Source organism: Panthera onca, chromosome B4 (assembly GCF_046562875.1).
Source record: "Panthera onca isolate mPanOnc1 chromosome B4, mPanOnc1 haplotype 2, whole genome shotgun sequence".
Taxonomy (NCBI): Eukaryota; Metazoa; Chordata; class Mammalia; order Carnivora; family Felidae; genus Panthera; species Panthera onca.
Genome location: NC_138345.1, coordinates 35,959,239 through 35,978,783, shown reverse-complemented (window position 1 = coordinate 35,978,783; position 19,545 = coordinate 35,959,239). Strand labels below are relative to the sequence as shown.

The 19,545-nt window shown below is 50.1% G+C and overlaps 1 protein-coding gene across 1 annotated transcript in view; it reads left to right on the top strand.

The window, feature by feature from the left end:
* The first annotated feature begins 3,004 nt into the window (after positions 1–3,004).
* Positions 3,005–19,545, top strand: part of WNT5B (Wnt family member 5B) — a 105,175-nt gene continuing 88,634 nt past the window's right edge. Inside the window, exon 1 of the mRNA XM_078450216.2 lies at positions 3,005–3,604. Coding sequence (XP_078306342.1) covers positions 3,599–3,604 — 6 coding nt within the window. The 5' untranslated portion in view covers positions 3,005–3,598. The remainder of the gene's footprint in view (positions 3,605–19,545) is intronic.

Here is a 19,545-nt window from a genome sequence, read left to right as displayed (position 1 = left end):
CAACTGAACCACTCAGGTGCCCCAAAAGACATTAAAAAAAAAAAAAAAAAAAAAAAAAAAAAAAGAACCCACCAGTTTTTTTAAGCCCTTGTTCCTAAAAAAACATCCAGATAACAAGCACAAAAGGAGCCCTGAGTAGCTTAGACAGCAGAGGTACAGCACCATGAACCAGCTGTCAGGATATAAGGTCACTAGCTTTGCCTCTATGATTGTTTGGGGCTGCAGATGCTCATCAGGCTGGTTCCCCAAGAAATTTTCGGTGCATCCCAAATAAATCCTTTGAAAGGGGCCAGAGAACAGACTGGGGCAGAATGAAGAACTTTCCAGCAACAGGGACCGCCAAGGAGCCAGAGCAGCAGTGCTACCTGAAGCCCTTCCTGCTGGGGCTGGGGCGGGTAAGGGGGCAATTGCCCAAAGAATGCACAGTCCAAGGGCCAGAGGTCAGCCCTAGACGTACCCCCATGGGAAAGCCACAGAGAGCTTAGGAGATGGAGTCTGGCTCCTCTCTGACTCTTTCCAACGAGGTTTTGTTAGCCCATCTGGCTTGGAAGAGACCTCTGGGGGTGGTTGGTGGCCTGTGAGGGCATGGCGGGGGGGGGGGGGGGGGCAGTGTCTCCAACAAATGGAGCAGGAATCAGTACACGTTTTCATAGGCCCAAATATTTGTTTTTTCTTTCTTTGTTTAAACCACAAATGCCAAGTCAGGATATGTTTTATTTGGGGGAGAAGGCGAGAGACCCCACCCAGCAATCACAGACAAAACATGGGTGAGATCTGTCCACATTCCCATCAGCTTGCCTCCAGGGCTGGCTCTAGACTCCCCAGCAGTTCAGTGACTCAAGCAATGGGGCTCTCACCACTTCCCTTGGGAATCTGGCCCAGGACTCTGCTGGCTCCTCATTCGAATGTTTTCCCAGTTACTGGGCCACAAGCCCCTTTCCTGGGGCCATTGCAGCTTTCCTCTGTGGGCCACAAGTTTTGACTCATCCTGGACAGAGACTACGGTAGGAGGAAAGGGACTACGTAGGTACCGGCATTCAGGTGGGAGTGCTGTCATCTGTCACCTGCTCTTCTCCTGGGTTGTCAGCTGGAGACCAAGCAAAGGTGTCCCTTCTTGTGCTCATTCTACACCCCAAATGAGAAGTTTGGCCCCTAACTCCACCCCACTCCTTTAGATTGAAACTTCCCTAGGCTGGGAACTGGTCTGAGTCATCTTTGTGTGTTAAGGGCTCGATAAACGCATGCATGAAGGGGACCTCCAAATCCCCCCAGGTTGCAGTCCAGAGTGATAGGAGCCTCCTGGACAGATTTTCCCTTGACCTCCTGCAAAGACCCTACCCCCGGAACTGATGCTTTCTTCTGAGGAGGAGAGGAACTGAGCCTGTTTGTAATTTGACAAAGTGGATTCAAAGCTTTTATGGCTGCTTTAGACCAGCTCTGCTCCCAGTTCCATCTGTCCCCAAAGATAAAGCCTTGAACTAGCTCCCCCCAGTGAATGCAGGACCATCCCCCCCCCCCCCCAATGGCAATTATAGGCTATTCATTTAAAGTTGCTGGACCTGGTCTCATAAACCCCATTCACTGTGAGGTGAGAAAAGTCGTAGAGAACCTCCGGCCCAAGGCAGCACAATTCCAAGGAAGCCTTTCCCTCTAATTAGTCAGGTATTTGCTAAAACAGCTCTTACTTTCCTTATTGTAAAAGCCAGAGGACAATAGGTCCTTATAGCCAGGCCAATGTGGTGGGTTCCTGGTCCCTCATTCCCTCACACTCCCTGTGGCCCCTTCCCCCACTGAAAGCGGAGGCTGTCACCTTGTTTGGTTACTAATTAAGAAAAGGCAAAGCCTTCGATTATTACTATTGTTTTGTTTTGTTTCCTCACTGTACTGCATTCAAAGGCAATTTCTTTAGCAGGGTGACCTCCTACTCACTCAGGGAAGAGACTGGGTCTCAGAATGTAAAAGAAAAGGCATTTGGAGGGCACGCCTCAAACCTTGCTGGCTGCTCTTTGTTGGTGCCCTGTTACTAGCGTCCAGCAGCCGGGGCTGGAGCTCCCGCCTCCTGGGAAGCCTTGGCTAACTCCTTGGACAGCTCACCCAGAGGTGCTATGAGCTAATCTACCAACAGGACTTGGGGACCTCAATGAAAGTATTTAAACTTCGGTCTGAGCTCAGGCTAAAAACTGGGCTCTAGTGACTTTTCAGGCTACTAACTCCCTTCAGTGATTATGGACTGGTCGTGCCAATGTTCTGTGCCTCAGTTTCCTCATAAAAAGGCAGGCGAATATTTCAGCCCCAGAGCTGTCGCAGAAGCCATCGGAGAATGCATTTCCCATTTGGAAACATTTTACTTGGTGTACCCCCTCCTCCACCAGATTTCCTAGTCCCAGAGATTTCTGCTGGGTGCTGTAGGAGAAGGGGGGGGCGGTCCAAGATCAAGAGGGGATATAACTTGAGTTTGTAAAGTGGATATAACAGATCTCTGGGGGTATTCAAAGGAGGACGAACGCGTGCGAGTGGCTGATGTAAATTCAGGAGCTATGGCCGGAACCTTCCCTGCTCTCAGAGCCTCCAGCTCCGCAGCGCCAGCCAGGAGCGTGGGGTGCCCCGAGGGGGCTGCTGGACAGGGTGAGTCCCTCAGGTCCTCGCAGAGGACCAGGTCGAGTTCCGGGAGGAGGCCGCGGTTGTGCTGGGCCGGGGGAAGGGGGCGGGCGGCGGGCCTCTGGGGCGGGCCCCCACCCCTCGGCACCCCCGCGTCCAAGCCCGGGGCGGCTCTGCCGAGGGGCGGAGGGGCAAGGCGAGTGCGCCCGTGGGGCGGGAGGCAGGTGCGGAGTTCACGGTCCCCGCGCCTGGGAGGAGCCCTGGGGAGGGGTGTCGCGGGCTCCGCTGGTGGGAAGGAGCGAGTCAGGGGCTGGCGCGGCTGCCGGGGGGCGGGGAGGAGGCGCGGGAGGCGGGGCGGAGGCGGCGGAGCCCCGGGGATCCACTCGCCCAGCGCTGGCCTCTGCACTCCGAGCCGCGGCTGCCACCCGCCCCGCAGCCAACTTGGAGCCGAAACTTCTTCGGGTCCCGCGCTCCGGAGGAGAGCGCGCAGCCCTGCGACGACCGACGGCGGCGGCCCGAGCCAGGCGCCGCGGGCCCAGGGCCTCCCTCCAGCTCGGCCGCGGGCTCCGCTCCCCGACCACCCCCGACCGCTGAGCTCGGGGGATCCCGGGCGCCGAGCAGGGAGCCCTCCCGGCGGCAGCCCGGTGCGCGGACTCCGAGACCCGGGACCGCCGGGGGAGGGGAGGTTCCGCTGCCCCCGCGGAGTTGGCTCCAGCGTCTGGGGGGCAGAGCAGAAGCCCCGGCGGGCCCCCCAGAGCGGAGCGCGCGGGTCCACGCCGCCAGCCCAGCGCCGGGCGGCGGATGAAGAATCCGGTGCGGGATCGGAGCGGCCCGCTCGCTGAGAGGAGCCGGTAGGATCTGCTCCGGGCGTCCCCGGCGGGGCAGAGCCCTCCAGACCGCACGCCGGCGCGCCCGGCCGACCCAGCGCAGCCGGGCGCTGGAAGACCTGGGCCGAACGGAGCGGCCAGCCAGAGCCCGCGGGCCTGCCAGGCGGCGGGACATGCAGGTAAGCGCCCGGCTGCCAGCTGTGGGAAAAGGAGCCGGCGGGCCTCCGTCGCCGCCCCCGGCCCCTGGCCCCCGGCTGTCGCCGCCCGAGAGGCGTCCTCGTCCTGGCTTCGGCGGCCGAAACTTCCCGGAGCGCCCCGACTTAGCGGCCCCCTGGGCGTCCGCCTGCGCTCGGCTCCCGGCAGCGGGAAGGGCCGAGGGGCGGCGCGGAGGCTCCGGGGAGCGGGGCCCTGCGCTCGGCGGGGAACCTCGCGGCGTTTGGCTCGAGCTGGCGGCCCGGGGTCAGGTGGGGGGCAGGGAGCGCCGGGGAAAGCGTAGTGCCCCGGCCGCGAACAAAGCTGGGGCGAAGGACTCTCCGCGCGCGACTGCCTCCAGTGAGCGTGCGGGGCTGGGCACCGAGGGCGCGCTCCTGGCCGCGGGCAGGTAGGCTAGGGCTTGCTCGCCCTCCCCCTGCAGCCCCGGCGCCCGCCGCAGTCCTTCCCCAGGGTAGGGCGACCGAGGAGGGGGCCGGGGCGGCTGTAGCCCCCGGGCGCGCGCAAGGACCGTCTCTGGTTCCTGCTGAGTGCGAGCCCCTTGGAGCTTCTTGGTCACTTTTCCGGGCTTGGTCGGCCCAGCTGGACTTCTGTGCTTGAGGTCTGCGTCCCGCATCAGCAGACGGGAGCGAGGACTACATCTGGATTTTTTTAACCCCCAGGAGCGGGGTTACTTTGGTGCCCGAATTCCTGCCTAAGCCTCAGAGCAGGTAAAGCGCTGAGTGGAATTGGGAGCTTTCTGTTTTCTTTCATTGCTCCTCCGCTCCTGTGCCTCATCCATCCCAGCCCTGGGAGAAGGTGGGTGGGTGGGTGGGGGGAGGGTGCCCTCTTTCTCCATTTTCTCGTGGAGCCTCAGTGGATATTTGGCCATGCACTCTAGTCAGAGCCGCATTTCCTAGATATTTCCATCCTGCGAATCACTGTGAGAGATGATTCAATTTGCTTGGAGCATGATTGCTTCTGTTTTGCAAGAGGGAAACTGAGGTGGCTCAGGCCGTGGGTTGGTTACCCAGCTGTGAATGGAGGCATTTGCTCTCCACCCTGTCCCTGCCCGCCTCCCCCCCCCCCCCCCTTCACTGCTTTGCCACCTGATCACATTGGCAATAGCTTTCAGTTACTACCACCCTGGGCAGAGTTTTAACCTGGTACCTGGAGAGAAAGGTTCAGGATCATGTTACCAGTCCCTTGAACTGCTACAGTAGCCCAGGAATGTGCCCACTTGACAGAGAGCTGTCACGGGGCATCTGTGCCATGTCATCCATGTTGGTGCAGAAAACCTTGGGCCAGCAGGGCAGGGCCAAACAGCAGCACTTAATGCGCACACGTGGGTGGAACCTTAGGGTGACTCCTTCTGTGGCTGGCCCCTAAGGCAACATAGGGCCCTGGGAGCAGCAGGCACACCCTCAGAAAGTGTGAGGACCCTTTCCTGGACCCAGCCACACCTCCTGCTGTCTGATTCAGCTGCGGGCTTTACTTATCAAAGGCAAGACTCCCAATCTCAGCCAGGGATGAGTGGATGCCAGGCCTCAAGCTTGTGCCCACACGCCTGTCCAAGGCTCACACACACAAGTCCTGGCAAACACACCGACCTATGAGTGGTGGTTTTTCTCCATTTCAAAATAGTGTCTGTTCTCTCTTTGACACAGAAGATTTGTGGTTATAAATAGCAAGGGGGAGGTGTGTCTCCTGGGAAGGAAAGGCAATGCCAAGAGACCTCTTTTGCACAGTTGTGAGCCAGGAGCAATGTAGCTGGGCCCTTCATTGTGATGCCAAGTCCATGAGCCCAAGAGAAGAAGCAGACTTCACAGGGGGTCTGTCTCCACACTCAAACATGCAGGTGGAACTCACACCAGGGTAGGAGCTGAATGGAATACAAGGACCTAAAGAGACAGTGGTGGATAAATACCTAAGGGCAGCTGTGAGAGACAGCTCCTCTTTCTTTCCTGAAGAAAATCAGACAGAGGGTGTGTGGCACACTGAGGGCGTTGGAAGCGGGGGCTTCTGACTGCCAGGGGTGCAGAAGCCAGCCTTGGAGAGCTTGCTGGCCCTCTTCCATCTGTGGATTTCCTACTTTCCCAGGCTTTCGCTTCTTATGTATTTGAGTATGAATATATGAGTGAGGGTGTGTGTGTGTGTGTGTGTGTGTGTGTGTGTGTGTGTGTTAGGTGTTTGCTCAGGATGTCTGAAACCAGACCCCTCTTAAGTTCATTTGGTGGCTGTAGTATCTTGAAGGGTATCTCACTGACTTGGAAAAAAAAAAAGTTTTCTAAAATTTTTTTAAAGCCCAAAAGCGTAAGTGAAAGGGATACTGCCAAATTGCTGGGCGCCATATGCTGTGAAAAGCAAAAATCTGGGATTGTTATTCACCTGAATATCCACCCCCCCCCCCCTTTTAACTCTAGTGGCAGCTGAAAGATTTTTTGTTTGCTTTTCTTCAAGAAGGGCAGAGGACTAGGCTAGTCTGTTCTAATTTTTACTTCTAAGATAGTTCTGTTGGTTTCTGGATTGCCACATCTGGCATCTCCAGCAGGGGAGGAAATTTTTATATGAGGTGATAGTCCTTGCCTTCTCTGAAATAAAAAAAAACAACATGTCCACAAAAGCTTTCCTGTTCACTCTTCTGGTTTGGTCCTCCCTAGCTCCTTTTCAAACTACCTGCCATTTATCTCTGTAGTCTTCTAAACAGGTCTTCCTTCAGACTCCACCTTTGTTCACCCCCACACCTGAACACAATCCTGAGTGTTTGTAACTCCTTCAGGTCTCTTTAAGACTCACAACAGCACTAAGCTATAAAGATCCTCTAAGGAGGAGAGAATATGGAAGCTCCCCAGCCTCATCTGGGCATCCCTGCCTGGTTTCTACTGAGCATCTTTAAACTGTATGTAGGAATCCAGAAAAATCCAGCAGAGGGGTTGGGAGTAGATATCATGATAGAGATGAGAAGGTCTGGTTGTTTCCAAATTGAGCCACCTTTTAAAGTAATAATAACCTTCTATCCAACTCTGAGGAGCATGGTGGCTAGCTTGTTGGTGGAGCCAGGAGCCAACCTGGGAGCCCACCTGCTGTTGGGGGTAGTTCCTGTGCCCTTCCTTCAGCGACAGGTCCCCCAACTGCGCAGAGCAGGTGACTGCTCTGCTCCTACCGGGCCCTCTCCCCCTGGCAAAGGCTCTGTTTACCTGGCTAAATTTAAACCTCCGCCCCCTCCATCCCAGTTTGACCCTCTGGCTGGCGGTCTGGCCACTGGGCTGGCTGATCCGGCAGCATTTCCTGACTTCTTTGCCCCTGCGGTTGCAGTTGGGTCTTTTTGTGCTGCATGAATCCTCTTCCAGACTTTCTAAAGTTGGTCTCTTTCCTCCCTGCTTCTCCACCCATGTGGCGTTCTTCCCAACTCCTTTCCTCCTGGGTGACTTGGAACCTGGTTTGGTCCTCGAGGGAGACCCTCCAATTGCCGCGCACGGAGGTTTTAGGACACGTAGACACATGTTGTCACCGAAGGTCCCCAGGGCTGCCATGCTGACTGACCACTACCCAGCCCCGCCCGCCTGGTCTGGGACCCCCTAAGGGCAAGTACAGTGCTGGCGGCAGTTGCAGTCCTTAAAGGCAAAGGAGTGTTTTCTCAATTTCTTTTTGCACCCCCAAACCTCCAGCCCCCCTCCCCCCGGCCCCCCTTAGATCCCAACCTGTCTGTATGTCCGGTTCTTGGCATCAGCGTCTTTTCCTGTGGTGTTGCAGGGAAGGTTATTTACCCTGGTGGGGATGGGGGGCAGGGGAGGGGGGCGGGAGCGAGGTGCATTGCAGCTTCTCCTTTTGAGGTGTCAGCTCTCTCTTCCATAAAATGAGGGCGCTGGAGGCCCCTTCCCGTGCTAGCGTTCTGTCGTCTTCAACAGCTTTAGCCGATTCCGCTTCGGAAATCCCTCTGCCTTGGCCGGGCCTGGGGAGGGGAAGCCGCCAATCAGAGGAGGTGCGTTCCCACCGGAGGGGCGGGCCGGCCGGCTGCTTTCACAGAGTTACTGTTTCACAAACCGTGGTCGCGCAGGCAGGGTTTGTGGTCGCGCCGGAGGCTCTGGTTGTGCTCCTGGCTTTGGGCTCCGGCCTGGCAGGGGCCTCTGTGGTTAGTCGGCCTCCCGAGGAGAGGATTACCTCGAGGCTCCGTCTCCAGCTTCGGGTGACTTGAGGCTGGGTTTCCAGCCCTCTCTCCTCTACAGCCCCCTTGAGCCCCAGAAATGCGAACCCCTCAAAGGTTGCTCCTGTCTGATTAATTGATAAAGGGTCAGGAGAGGATTTCCCCAGGCCTGGGAAAGCTTAGTTAGAAAAGGCAGTGGGTTAGAAGTTTTTGGTTTGCAAACTTTAGTCCCCAAAGGTCACTGTGGAGTTATCTAGAATGTTCAGTGGGTAGATTTGCTCTGATTCCTGCTGGGAGAGCAAAAGATATGGTAACAAAGCTTTTCTGACACTAGCTGGGGGTGATCAGGTGTGTTGCTGAGGGTCCTTTGCTCTCCTTCCACAGAAGGGGAGCTCGGCTCCCTGCACTTGGGGCATCTCCTGGGTCTGAACCAGGACTCCTGCACCCTCCTGCGTTTCTCTTTCCAGCAAATATCCCATGTGATCCGTCTTCCATTGCTGCAGGGGGCTGCAGTTCAGAGGAGTCTCCTCATAGATCATCTCTAAGATTATGTATTTCACCTATACTCATTGAGAAAGTTCTCCTGGAAAAAACTGAGTAATGAATTACTAAATATTTCACCCAGATCTTGTTTGGGGTGCATGAGTTGCAATCAAGGTAATTAAACCTTAGAGAGATTTTGTATATAAGGTTAAAACTGGAAAATTCCAGGTCGCACTCTGGAGCAGGAGCTGGTGAATGGGACTCAGGCTGGGAGGAGGGGAGAAGAGAATGGGGAGGAGTTCTAGACTGCACTATCAGATTATGCCCTGAGACCTGAAGCTATAGAAGGCGAAGACAATGGAGACCGGGGCTTTGGAGTCAGGCTGCCTGGGTGTGGAACCCCAGCACTTAGAAGCTAGCTGTGTAACCTCCGGCCAGGTAGGTTACCTGACTTCTCTGTGCCTCAGTTTCCTCAGTTGTAAAGTAGAAACAGTAACATGATACTTATGTATTTGCTGTGTGGAGGGGTGTAGTAAGAATTAGTGTATATAAAGCACTAAAACTGTGTCCAGGACTTTGTAGGACTGTAGAAGTGCAATGTTACCATGCTACTGATGAAGGCCTGTTGGCAGGACAGGGAGAACTACTTGGCCCCTGCCCCCTACTTGCTCTGCATTTAAAGATGGAGGCTGTTTTGTGTGGGACATTAGCAGCACACTCATTGCTTAAGTCAGCATGTGCCCTCCAGTTCTCCAGGGAGCCTCATGAAGAACACCGACCCTGTCCAATCAGGCATAGATGTTTTGATCGTCGCATCAGTGGGAATTGAGGGTCCCCGTTTGTGTAATGACCCATAACAGGAGAGCATAGATGTTCAGGGGTGGCTGTCGTGAAGGGAGGGAAAAGTGGGGCACTCTTAGGAGGAGAGTGGATTCTGATGTGGTCCTGTAGAGTTGAGGACTGAACAAGTCTCCAGCTGAGAGGGAAGGGGTCTTGCTGACCCCATCTCAAAAAGTCTGTTGTTTTTACTAAGCAGATGCTGAAACATTCCCTGTATTTGAAACCACTCAAATTCTTGACGTTTGTGTTTTCTTATTCTTAAAAAGGTAACCTCTGTGATACCAAATCGCAAATAAGCATTAAATATAAAGGGGAAGATCAGATTTGAGACTTTTCCTTTTTCCCCTGGGCTGGATGTGTCTACCACCGTGAGACCAAATAGTACAGTTACTTAGAAAAGAGACACTTTCAGGTCTCATTCTCCTGTGTCCCCAAAGGCCAAGCAGGTAGCCAGAATGCATGAGGGAGGAGCTGAGAGTTTGTAATACAATAGTGAGTGAAGGAGAGTTCCCTGTGACAAATTGAGAGCGTATTCCCACTTAAAGTCATTCCAGTTGAGACATTTAAAATTCATTTTGTTGGAGGGGGGAGGGCTAGGTGGCTCAGTTGGTTAGGCATCGACCCTTGATCTCAGCTCAGGTCCTGATCTGGTTCATGGGATTGAGCCCAACGTTGGGCTCTGTGCTGAGAGTGTGGAGCTTGCTTAGGATTCCTCTCCCTCTCTGCTCCGTCCTTGTGCATGCACCGCTCTCTCAAAATAAATAAACTAAAAAAAATGTTTTGTTTTGTTTTTTTTTAAACTCGTGGTCAACCCTCCCAACACCTCTCTCTGTGTTAGGGAGCCTCAGGCTGACAAGCAGGGACCCCCTTGCTTTCCCAGGTAAGATCCCTTCTCCAGAATGGACGTGAGGCTGCCTCTAGAGGGTTGCATTGGGTCCTTTAATTTGTCAAAACCCAGGGATTACCCATCCCTAGTCCTAATCTCCTAACCTAATCTCCCAGTTTCTCAAAGAGAATGAGGCCTCTTTCAGAGGTGTCGGAAACAGAGCCATTACAAATGGGGTTTCTTACAGACTTTGCGTATCATTCGTGATGTTCACAGGGAGCTCTCACACCTCCCAGAGAATACCCTCCTTACCTTCACTGCAACTTGAAAGAAATACAACCCAGCCCTGCACAAAGGTCTCCTAAGCTCACCATAGCCTCCAGCAGTTCCCTCTCCACATCCACTTCCTGCCACACGTAGGTGTGCATGATGTTAGGGAACCCCCCCCCCCGCCTCCCCCCCCACCTCATTCAGGGCCTTTGCACCTGCTGCTCCCTCTGATTGGACTGCTCATGCCCCCCCCCCCCCCCTCAGATGGCTCCTCGCACCCATTTGGGTCTCAGCTTCTCAGAGAGATCCTGCCAAGCAGAACTGTCACCTGCCCCCAGGCACTCTGTTTCCTCTGGAGCACTTACTACCATCTGTAACTCTCCTGTTTATTCTTTTTATTCTTTTTATTTTTTTTCTTAAATGTTTATTTATTTTTGAGAGACAGAGCTCTCACAGGGGAGGTACAGAGACAGGGAGCCAGAGGATCCGAAGTGGGCTCTGTGCTAATAGCAGAGAGCCCGATGTGGGGCTCAAACTCATGAACCTCGAGATCATGACCTGAGCCAAAGTCAGACACTTAACCACCTGAGCCACCCAGGCGCCCCTATTAGTTCTTGTTAAAAGTCTGCCCCTGCCCCATGTTTGTCTTGTTCTGCACTGCATCCTCAGAGCGAAAACAGTGTCTGAACAGTGTCTGAGGTTAAAAGATAGTCAAGCTATATTTGTTACTGTTGATCTGAGGGCAATGAATTGTGTAGCATGTTCATTGCTAGAAATGGGCCCATTTTGCCTAATAAGTATGCCATCCCTTACTGATTTTCTGATGATGGTTGAATTATTCATATAACAAATATTGATGTAGGCATGTCCCAGGTGCTAGAGATATAAGACATAGTTCCTGAACTTCAGTAGCTTTTGTTCTAGTAACTTCTACTGCATGCAGATAGCAAGTGTGCAGTACTTCAGAAGCTCTCAACTCTTTTATTCTCCCATAGCCTATGCATTAGACCGATCTTTGATCGTGCGCATCACAGGCAGTTTGGGGATGCAGTAGAGGGTGGAAATGCAGAAGGAACAGGAAGCCAGAGGAAGCCGTTGAGGCCCAGTTCTAGATCCATGACTTGCAGCACTGACCTGACCTGTTGCTCAAGTCCTGGGTCCTCACTTGCTCTCAAGGGGATCATTCCTCCATGCTGCCATTACTGGTGGGATATTTTTCACCCATGTGTGTGACCAGATTGAGAGACAGTGAAGAAACTGATTTAGGAGTTCCCTGGGTATCTTGTATCCCAGGCACTCAGTCATTCCAGATTGGCACCATCTAGAAGTTACTAGATCTTATCTCTTTGGTCCTAGACTGCTGAGCACAAGCATCCAGGAAAGCCACATCGAGTATCTTTCGAAAAGAACTGATAGGAAAAGCTCTCTAGTTTGCCACAGGCAACTGTACCACTACCTCCTGTGATGTGTCATAGCCTAGTTTCCCTTCTCTGTCACTGGCAGCAGCTGTCCTGGTTTCCTTTATCTCCTCAGACCTCTTCTCTCCTCTGCATCCATTCTGATGGCTGTAAGTACTGTCCCCTTCCTTCCCATCTCACGTTTTAATCTCCTGCCTGCTGGTCTCCCCTGACCTTCAGACTGGTGTGCCCAACGGCGTAAGCAGCGTCTCGTCTAGGAAATCGAAGAGGCATCCCAGCCTGCCTTCTGACCTCTTCCCTTAAACCTGCTCTTCGCACAGGCTTCTTCTCCTCACCCTTCCAGTTTCTCCACCATAAACCCCGGAGTCATTCTTGATTTCTCTCTCTCACTGCCCACATCCAAACCACCAGGGAATCTTGCCAAGTCTACTTTCAGAAGATACTCAGATCCATGACTATTTCTCACCTTCCCCACCCCTCTCCTGTCTCATTCCACCAGCAGCTTTCTGTGGGATCACAGTGATGGACGGACTCCTCCCTGGTCTCCCTGTTGAACCACATCAGATTGTGCCACTGAGCCCTCCGCTGGCCTTCCATCTGGTGCAGGAGAAATGCAGAGTCCTTACGACAGCTCACTCGCCTGGCTGATCTGACCCTTGCTTCCCTCCGTGACCTCTGTTCTCTCCCTTTGCTGCATCACGGTGACCTTCTTGCTGGTCTGTGAGCCCAGCAGGCACGCAACTGCCTTGGGGCTCCGCACTTTGCTTTCCCTCTACCTGCACTGCATCCCACTCTCCTGCTCCTTCCTCTGGCCTTCCGTCAAATGTCATGTGCTTGTGATCTTCCTTGACCACTGTATAAACCCCAAACCTCCTACCTATTCCCCACCCCCTTCTCTGCCTTACTTTTCTCCATAGCACTTATAACCATTGGACATGCATATTTATATATATTTTACATGTTTGTTCTTTGTCTGATTCCTCTTTCTAGAATATACACGTCACAAGGGCAGGGATTTTGTCTGTTTTGTTATGTGGAACAATGCCTGACACATAGTGGGTGAAGGAATTGAAAGAACGGTGAGGGTCTCTCACATCACGTGGAAGGGCTACAAGGGGAAGAGGTGGTCCTTCCTCGGCTCTGTGGTTTCCCCATTCTTCTTCCCCCTCCCTCACTGGAGGGCAGACGCGGGGCAGCTGGTGAGACTGTGTGGCATACCTCTCTTTGTTCTGACGAAATTAAGACAGGTTCATTGAAAAACAATTTTTTTTCATTTTTTCAATCCATTCATATTTTCAGGGAAAAATATTGGAAAAATAAAAATGTTAATTCCAAGTTAGAGGTAATCATGGATAATATTTTGGAGCATTCCTTTTCAGTCTTCTCTGCACATACGTGTACAGACACATATGTGTTCGTAGACGTGTGTGTTCCTTACGTGCTTGCTCCTTTCCCAATGGTGACACCTTAAGGATGAGGACGGTGCCCGTGCCGCTCCCCTTCAGTACCTCACAGGGCCTGGCCGGAGCAGGTGCACATAGGGCCGAGGAACAAGTGTGTGGTCTGTCACCTGGCGAGCAGTTGTAGTCTGTGTGGAGCCAGGCCCTGGGTTTCTTTGCCTTTCGTCTCATGAGCCGCAGGACCAGCGTAGCATCTCTACCACTTGTGTTTCCTTACAGTTCTAAAACTGTATGTCTAAATCTCACCCCTATTGATTGTTTTCGACCTGATAATTCTTGGTTGAGGAGGGTTGTCCCGTGCATTGCAGAATGTTTAGCCGCATCCCTGCCCCCTGCCCGCTAGATGCCGGTAGTGCTAAGTCAGAGTGTTGCTAGACATCGCCAGCTGTCCTGTGGGGGCAAAACCTCCCCCTGGTTAAGCACCACTGTCCTAAAGTGTCTCTGTTGTCTCCCTTGTTTCCACGTCCCCTAAATCCTTTGGAATTGTCACTTGTCTTGCATCCTGTTTCTGTGCCACTGCCTGAGTGTGAGTTTTTATGCATCAGATGTGAATTATGGCCCCAACATTCTCACCTGCTGTCTGTCCCTGGTCTACCCACACAAGGGCACCCCTCACCCTGCTCGCTGTAGGTCCCTCTCCTGCTCACAATTCTTGGGTGACTCCTCCTTTGCCTACTGAATAGACATCTTTACTCTGCTGTTCAGTGCCCTTCAAAATCTTACCCTAACTTACCACCTTTCCAGAGTTCTCTCCTACTGCTTCCCCTACTTCTCAGGGTCTGCTCATGCCTCTTGTTCCTCTCAGACCCCTTCCCTTCCTTTTTGAAGAACCTACCTGTTCTTCAAGGTATGGCTCAGATGCTACCTCCCTGGTCACCTCTGTCAGAAATGATCTCTCTGTTGCTTGGAGTTGGCTTCCCGAAGAGCTGTTATATCAGGAGACATTCGTTACAATGGCCCTTTTCACACTTTGCCCTATATTGTAATTACTTGCGATGGGGTCTTATTTTCACCACTAGTTATGTGGTTGGCTAAGCTGTCTTCTCAGGTAGAACTTAGGTGAGTTCCCACGTGCAGCTAGGACTATATGTACCCAGATCACCTCAGGTGATTTCCCTCAGCCATCCTACTGATTAAACGGGTGCCCAGCCAGAAGAGGCTTTGTTATTTACTATGTACTTGTTTAAACAGAGTATCAGCTGGGGTGCCTGGGTGGCTCAGTTGGTTAAACGTCTGACTTTGGCTCAGGTCATGATCTCACAGTTTGTGAGTTCAAGCCCTGCGTGGGGCTTTGTGCTGACAGCTCAGAGCCTGGAGTCTGCTTCAGATTCTGTGTCTCCCTCTCTCTCTGCCCTGTCCTGCTCATGTGTGTGCTTGCTCTCTCTCTCTCTCTCTCTCTCTCTCAAAAATAAACATTAAAAAAAAACAGAAGAATTGAGTATTGTATAATTTGATTTGTTTCAACATTGAGGAGGCAAAGGAGACCTGAAAATTCACTTATGTGCCAGCGACTTTTTATCAAGGTACTGTTCAAAGCTCTGTAGTTCCTGGCTCTTTGGAATTTTCCATGAGGACCCAATCTGAGAGGTGGGTTCTGAATAGCAGAAATGACACCCTACGTATCTTTGCTTCTCTCTTCCCAGTGACAGTCCCAGCATTCAGCATTGTTTTTACTTGCTTAATAATATTGATAAATTAGTGAGCTGGTAGCTTCAATTTTTTAAAAACAATCTTTAAGTTTATTTATTTATTTAAAGAGAGAAAGCACAAGTGGAAGAGGGGCAGAGAGAGAGGGAGAGCGAGAATCCCAAGCAGGCGCCACACTGTCAGTGCAGAGGCCAATGTGGGGCTCAAACCCATGAACCACAAGATCATGACCTGAGCCAAAGTCTGACACTTAAATGACTGAGCCATCCAGGTGCCCTGAGCTGGTGGCTTCTAAAGAGGTTATAATCCGCAGTTTAAGAAAGCTGGTCTTGAATTGTCTTTTTTTTTTTAATTTATTTTATTTTATTTTATTTTTTGAATTGTCTTATATCATCAATACTAAGATACATTTTCATATATCTGAGATTACGATGCATCTTAAAAACATTTTTTAATGTTAATTTTGAGAGGGAGAAAGACAGAGTGTGAGCAGGGGAGGGGCAGAGAGAGAGGGAGACACAGAATCTGAAGCAGGCTCCAGGCTCTGAGCTGTCAGCACAGAACCCAACCGGGCTCCAACCCATGAACCTCAAGATCATGACCTGAGCTGAAGTTGGACGCTTAACTGACTGAGCCACCCAGGTGCCTGTAGGATGCAACTTAAAATCAGTATGTGTCATAGTTCATTTGGGAGAACTTTGCAATTTAGAATCCGTAGCATCTCATAAATAAGGTAATGTCATTGATCACTATTTACTAGGATGATCTGATGTCATTTCTTGGTACCCGCCTTAGTGCTCCCTTGGAAATGTGCTACTGTTATTTTGCCAAATAGGAGAGTTAGAGAGTCACCTTCATGTTGAGCATCTACCAACTAAGAGTTAAAACTGAGATAGGAAATATTAGGCAAAGACCAGATGTCCCGTGGATCCTGGACACTGGTGTTCGAGGACTCTCAGTTTCCCAGGCAGTCACTTGGGAATCAGAAGTCTGTGGTTTCTGCCCCTGTTTACCAGGGATCTTGGGCAGAAGATACCTTGGACAAGTCTCCCTGTCCTCATCCGTAAATGGGTTTATAACGTAGCCCTGCCTTGTCTAACTCATAGAGTAGTTATTAGGATTGAGACAGTGTGTGTGAAAGTGGTTTCTAACCAATGTAAGGCACTGTGCCTACCTGTAGGAGGATGTGTGGAGTGGAAATGTGACCCAGACGGAGACTTTTTTAAGTCCACTGACAAAACGCAGCTCCAGGTGACTCAGCAGTGATTCATACCTGGCACTTGTCTTATTTCTTTATTTCTAGGAAAGAGTCTTTGAAACTTTGCAGAAGCTTGTCTGGTGAGGTAAAATAGTATCCCAAAGGATCAAAGAGAAGTAACATCCTACAACTAGAATATGCACTGTTTTGCTTTTTTTCCATTTCGTATTTTCCTGTTTCACTGCCTTGACATTGGAAATTTAGTCAGATAAAGTATCATTAATATTAACACAAATATCTTTCTCATGAAAGAGTAAGTCTAATCTCTTATGTACAGTGCTTGAGAAATCAAATTCTGAGCCCAAAAGGTACTGGCCCAATCCTGGCCCCAAAACTGACCAGGAGTGGGAATATCGCACAGAGGTGACCTTGAGCAAGTTACCCACAAACTTGACCTCAGTTTTGTCATCTGCTGAAACCCTTAAAAGGCCGTTGTGAGGATTACACAGAATGCTTGGAAAGCACTTAGCAGGGCCTTGCGCATAGAAATCACTCAGTAGATGTTTGCTCTAATTGTGCTCCTGAACAACCATGAGAAATGCTATTGTGCAGTCACAGTAACTAGTTCTGCTGACACTATCCAAAGCTTGGTTGTGTCTGGAAAGAAGGGATGGAGTTGGTGTTATTTTCATAGTTAAGCACGGGCTTTAATAAGCTACACAAGCATGTCAATTCAGCAATTATCTGACCTCAATAACATTGCATTTTCAGATACGGACAGTGTATTATACTGTAGCCAAATCAAGAGAATCCTGGTCAAAAGCTTACCAGGCAGCTTTTAAATATTTTTCTTTCATATTAGATTCTTGAAGCGTCCTGTTAACCATCCATGTGCTGAGGAGTAGCCTTAAGTGGCATTTTTTATCCTTAAAAACTTGCAATGCCTGGCGGTGCCTGAGTGGTTCAGTCAAGGTAAGCATCAAACTTCAGCTCAGGTCATGATCTCACAGTTCACAAGTTCAAGCCCCACATTGAGCTCTGGGCTGACAGCTCAGAGTCTGGAGCCTGCTTCAGATTCTGTGACTCCTTCTCTCTGCTCCTCCCTTGCTCGCACTGTGTCTCTCTCTCTCTCAAAAATAAATAAACATTAAAAAAAAAAACAACAAAAAAAACTTGTGATGCCTGCCCTCAGAGAGGGAGTTGTGGAGAGATGGTGTCCGGCTGAGATGTCTGGCTCAGTAGGGGACACACGCTTCTGAGAAAATACCGTGAACTTACTTCCACAGTCTGTTTATAGCTGCAGGTTAGGAAAAGTCTTAGTGCCCCAATTCAGACTTCATACATTCTGCCCTGTTCCTTCACATGCCGCCCTCTGTTGCCACAGCTGAGCAGCAGCGATGCTTACTTTTCCTTTTCAGTCAACTTTATTGAGATATAATATGCATACAATAAAATTCACAGGTTGTGAGTGTACACACTTCAATAAATTTGGACAGATATAGACAACCATGCAACCACACCCCAATCATATTTTGACTTCCTGAGAAAGTCCGCTGGCAACTTGCAGTCTCCACAGACTCCCTCCCCCCCCCCCCACCTCAGGCAAACACTGATCTGATTTATGTGAGTAAGTCACTTTTACCTATTCTAGAATTTCATACAAATAGAATTATACCAGAATTCTCAGTTTTTTCTTGGTGTCTGGCTTCTTTTGCTTAGCACAGTATCTGTGAAATGTGCCCGTGTTGTTGAGGTATTAGTAGTTCCTTCCTTTTTATTGCTGAGTAGTATTTTATTGAATGAATATGAGACAGTGTATCCCCTTTTGGTAGATATTTGGATCATTCTAGATATTTGGTTAATATAACAACCTTTTTTTTTTTTAATGCTTATTTATTTTTGAGAGAGAGGGAGAGCAGGGCAGGGGCAGAGAGAGAGGAGGACAGAAGATCTGAAGCTGGCTTTGTGCTGACAGCAGGGAGGCCAATGTGGGGCTCGAACTCACAACTGTGAGATCATGTTCTGAGCCAAAGTCGGATGTTTAACTGACTGAGTCACCGAGGCACCCCAATAATCTGGCTTTTAATTGAGATATTTAGTCTTTCAATTTAGTTCCATCTTTACAATTTTTACTTTGAAATCAATGTAGACTTACAAAAATGCTGCAAAAATAGTTCAGAGAATTCCTGTATATACTTCCCTTAATTTCCCTTGTATTAACATTTTACACAACCGGTGTGCCTGGGTGGCTCAGTCAGTTGAGTGTCCAACTCTTGATTTTGGCTCAGGTCATAATCCTAGGGTCATGGGATGGAGCCTTCTGTTGGGCTCCATGCCGAGCGTGAAGCCTGCTTGGGGTATTTTCTCTTTCTCCCTCTGCCCCTCTCCCCCACTCTTGTGCTCTCTCTTAAAAACAAAAAATTTCGGGGCGCCTGGGTGGCTCAGTCAGTTAAGTGTCCGACTTCAGCTCAGGTCACGATCTCATGATCCGTGAGTTCAAGCCCCGCGTCGGGCTCTGGGCTGATGGCTCAGAGCCTGGAGCCTGCTTCCAATTCTGTGTCTCCCCCTCTCTCTGACCCTCCCTCGTTCATGCTCTGTCTCTGTCTCAAAAGTAAACATTAAAAAAAAAAAAATTAAAAAAAAAATTTACACAAGCACACAACAATGGTCCACAATAAGAAATTAGTATCGTTTGAGTATTCGTAAGTAATTCACAGATCTTCTTCCAATTTTGCCTATTTTTTTTCCTATTGTCTTTTTCTGCCCCTGGATTCAACCCAGTATCTCACTTCCAGTCAGTGACACTTCCTCAATGTTTCTTTTGTTTTTCATGACCTTCACATTTTTGATGTGCACATTTAAAGAATGTTCCAGTTTGGGCTTGTCTGATGTTTTCTCAGGATTAGATTGTGGTTATGCATTTCTGGCAGGAATACTACAGACGTGATGCCGTGTCCTTCTCAATGCATCATATCACAAGGTACATAAAGTTAGTATTTCTTACTACAGGTGATGTTAACTTTTGATCATTCAATTTTTTTTTAAGTTTATTTATTTGGACAGAGCAAGTGGGGGAGGGTCAGAGAGAGAGGGGAGAGAGAGAGAGAGAGAGAGAGAGAGAGAGAACCCCAAGGAGGCTCTGTGCTGTCAGCATGGACCCCATGGATCCATGAGATCATGATCTGAGCTGAAATCAAGAGTCAGAGGCTTAGCTGGCTGAGTCACCCAAGCACCCCTAATCATTTAATTTTTGATATGGTTTGATGAAAGTCTACCATATTGCTATTTGTTTTCCACTGATCTCCTCCCATTTTTGTTGTGGTTATTGTTTGTTTGGTTTTGGTGGTCCTCTGTGGCTGCAAACATCCTTTGCTTCTCAGGGTCTGTTTAGAATCAACATCACACCTCTTCACAGTCCACACTTTACAGAGTTGATATTTTACCTCAATATATGTTACAAACCCCTATTTATAGTTACTGCTTTTGCTTTAAGCAGTTGGTTGTCTTTTAGGTAAATTATGAGAAGAAGGAAAACAGTTTTTTCTACTTTACAGTCTTATTTATCATTTCGGTTGCTCTTCATTTTTTCCTGCGGATCCACGTTTCCAGCCTGACAGATATGCTTTAGTATTTTTTTGTCGTGCA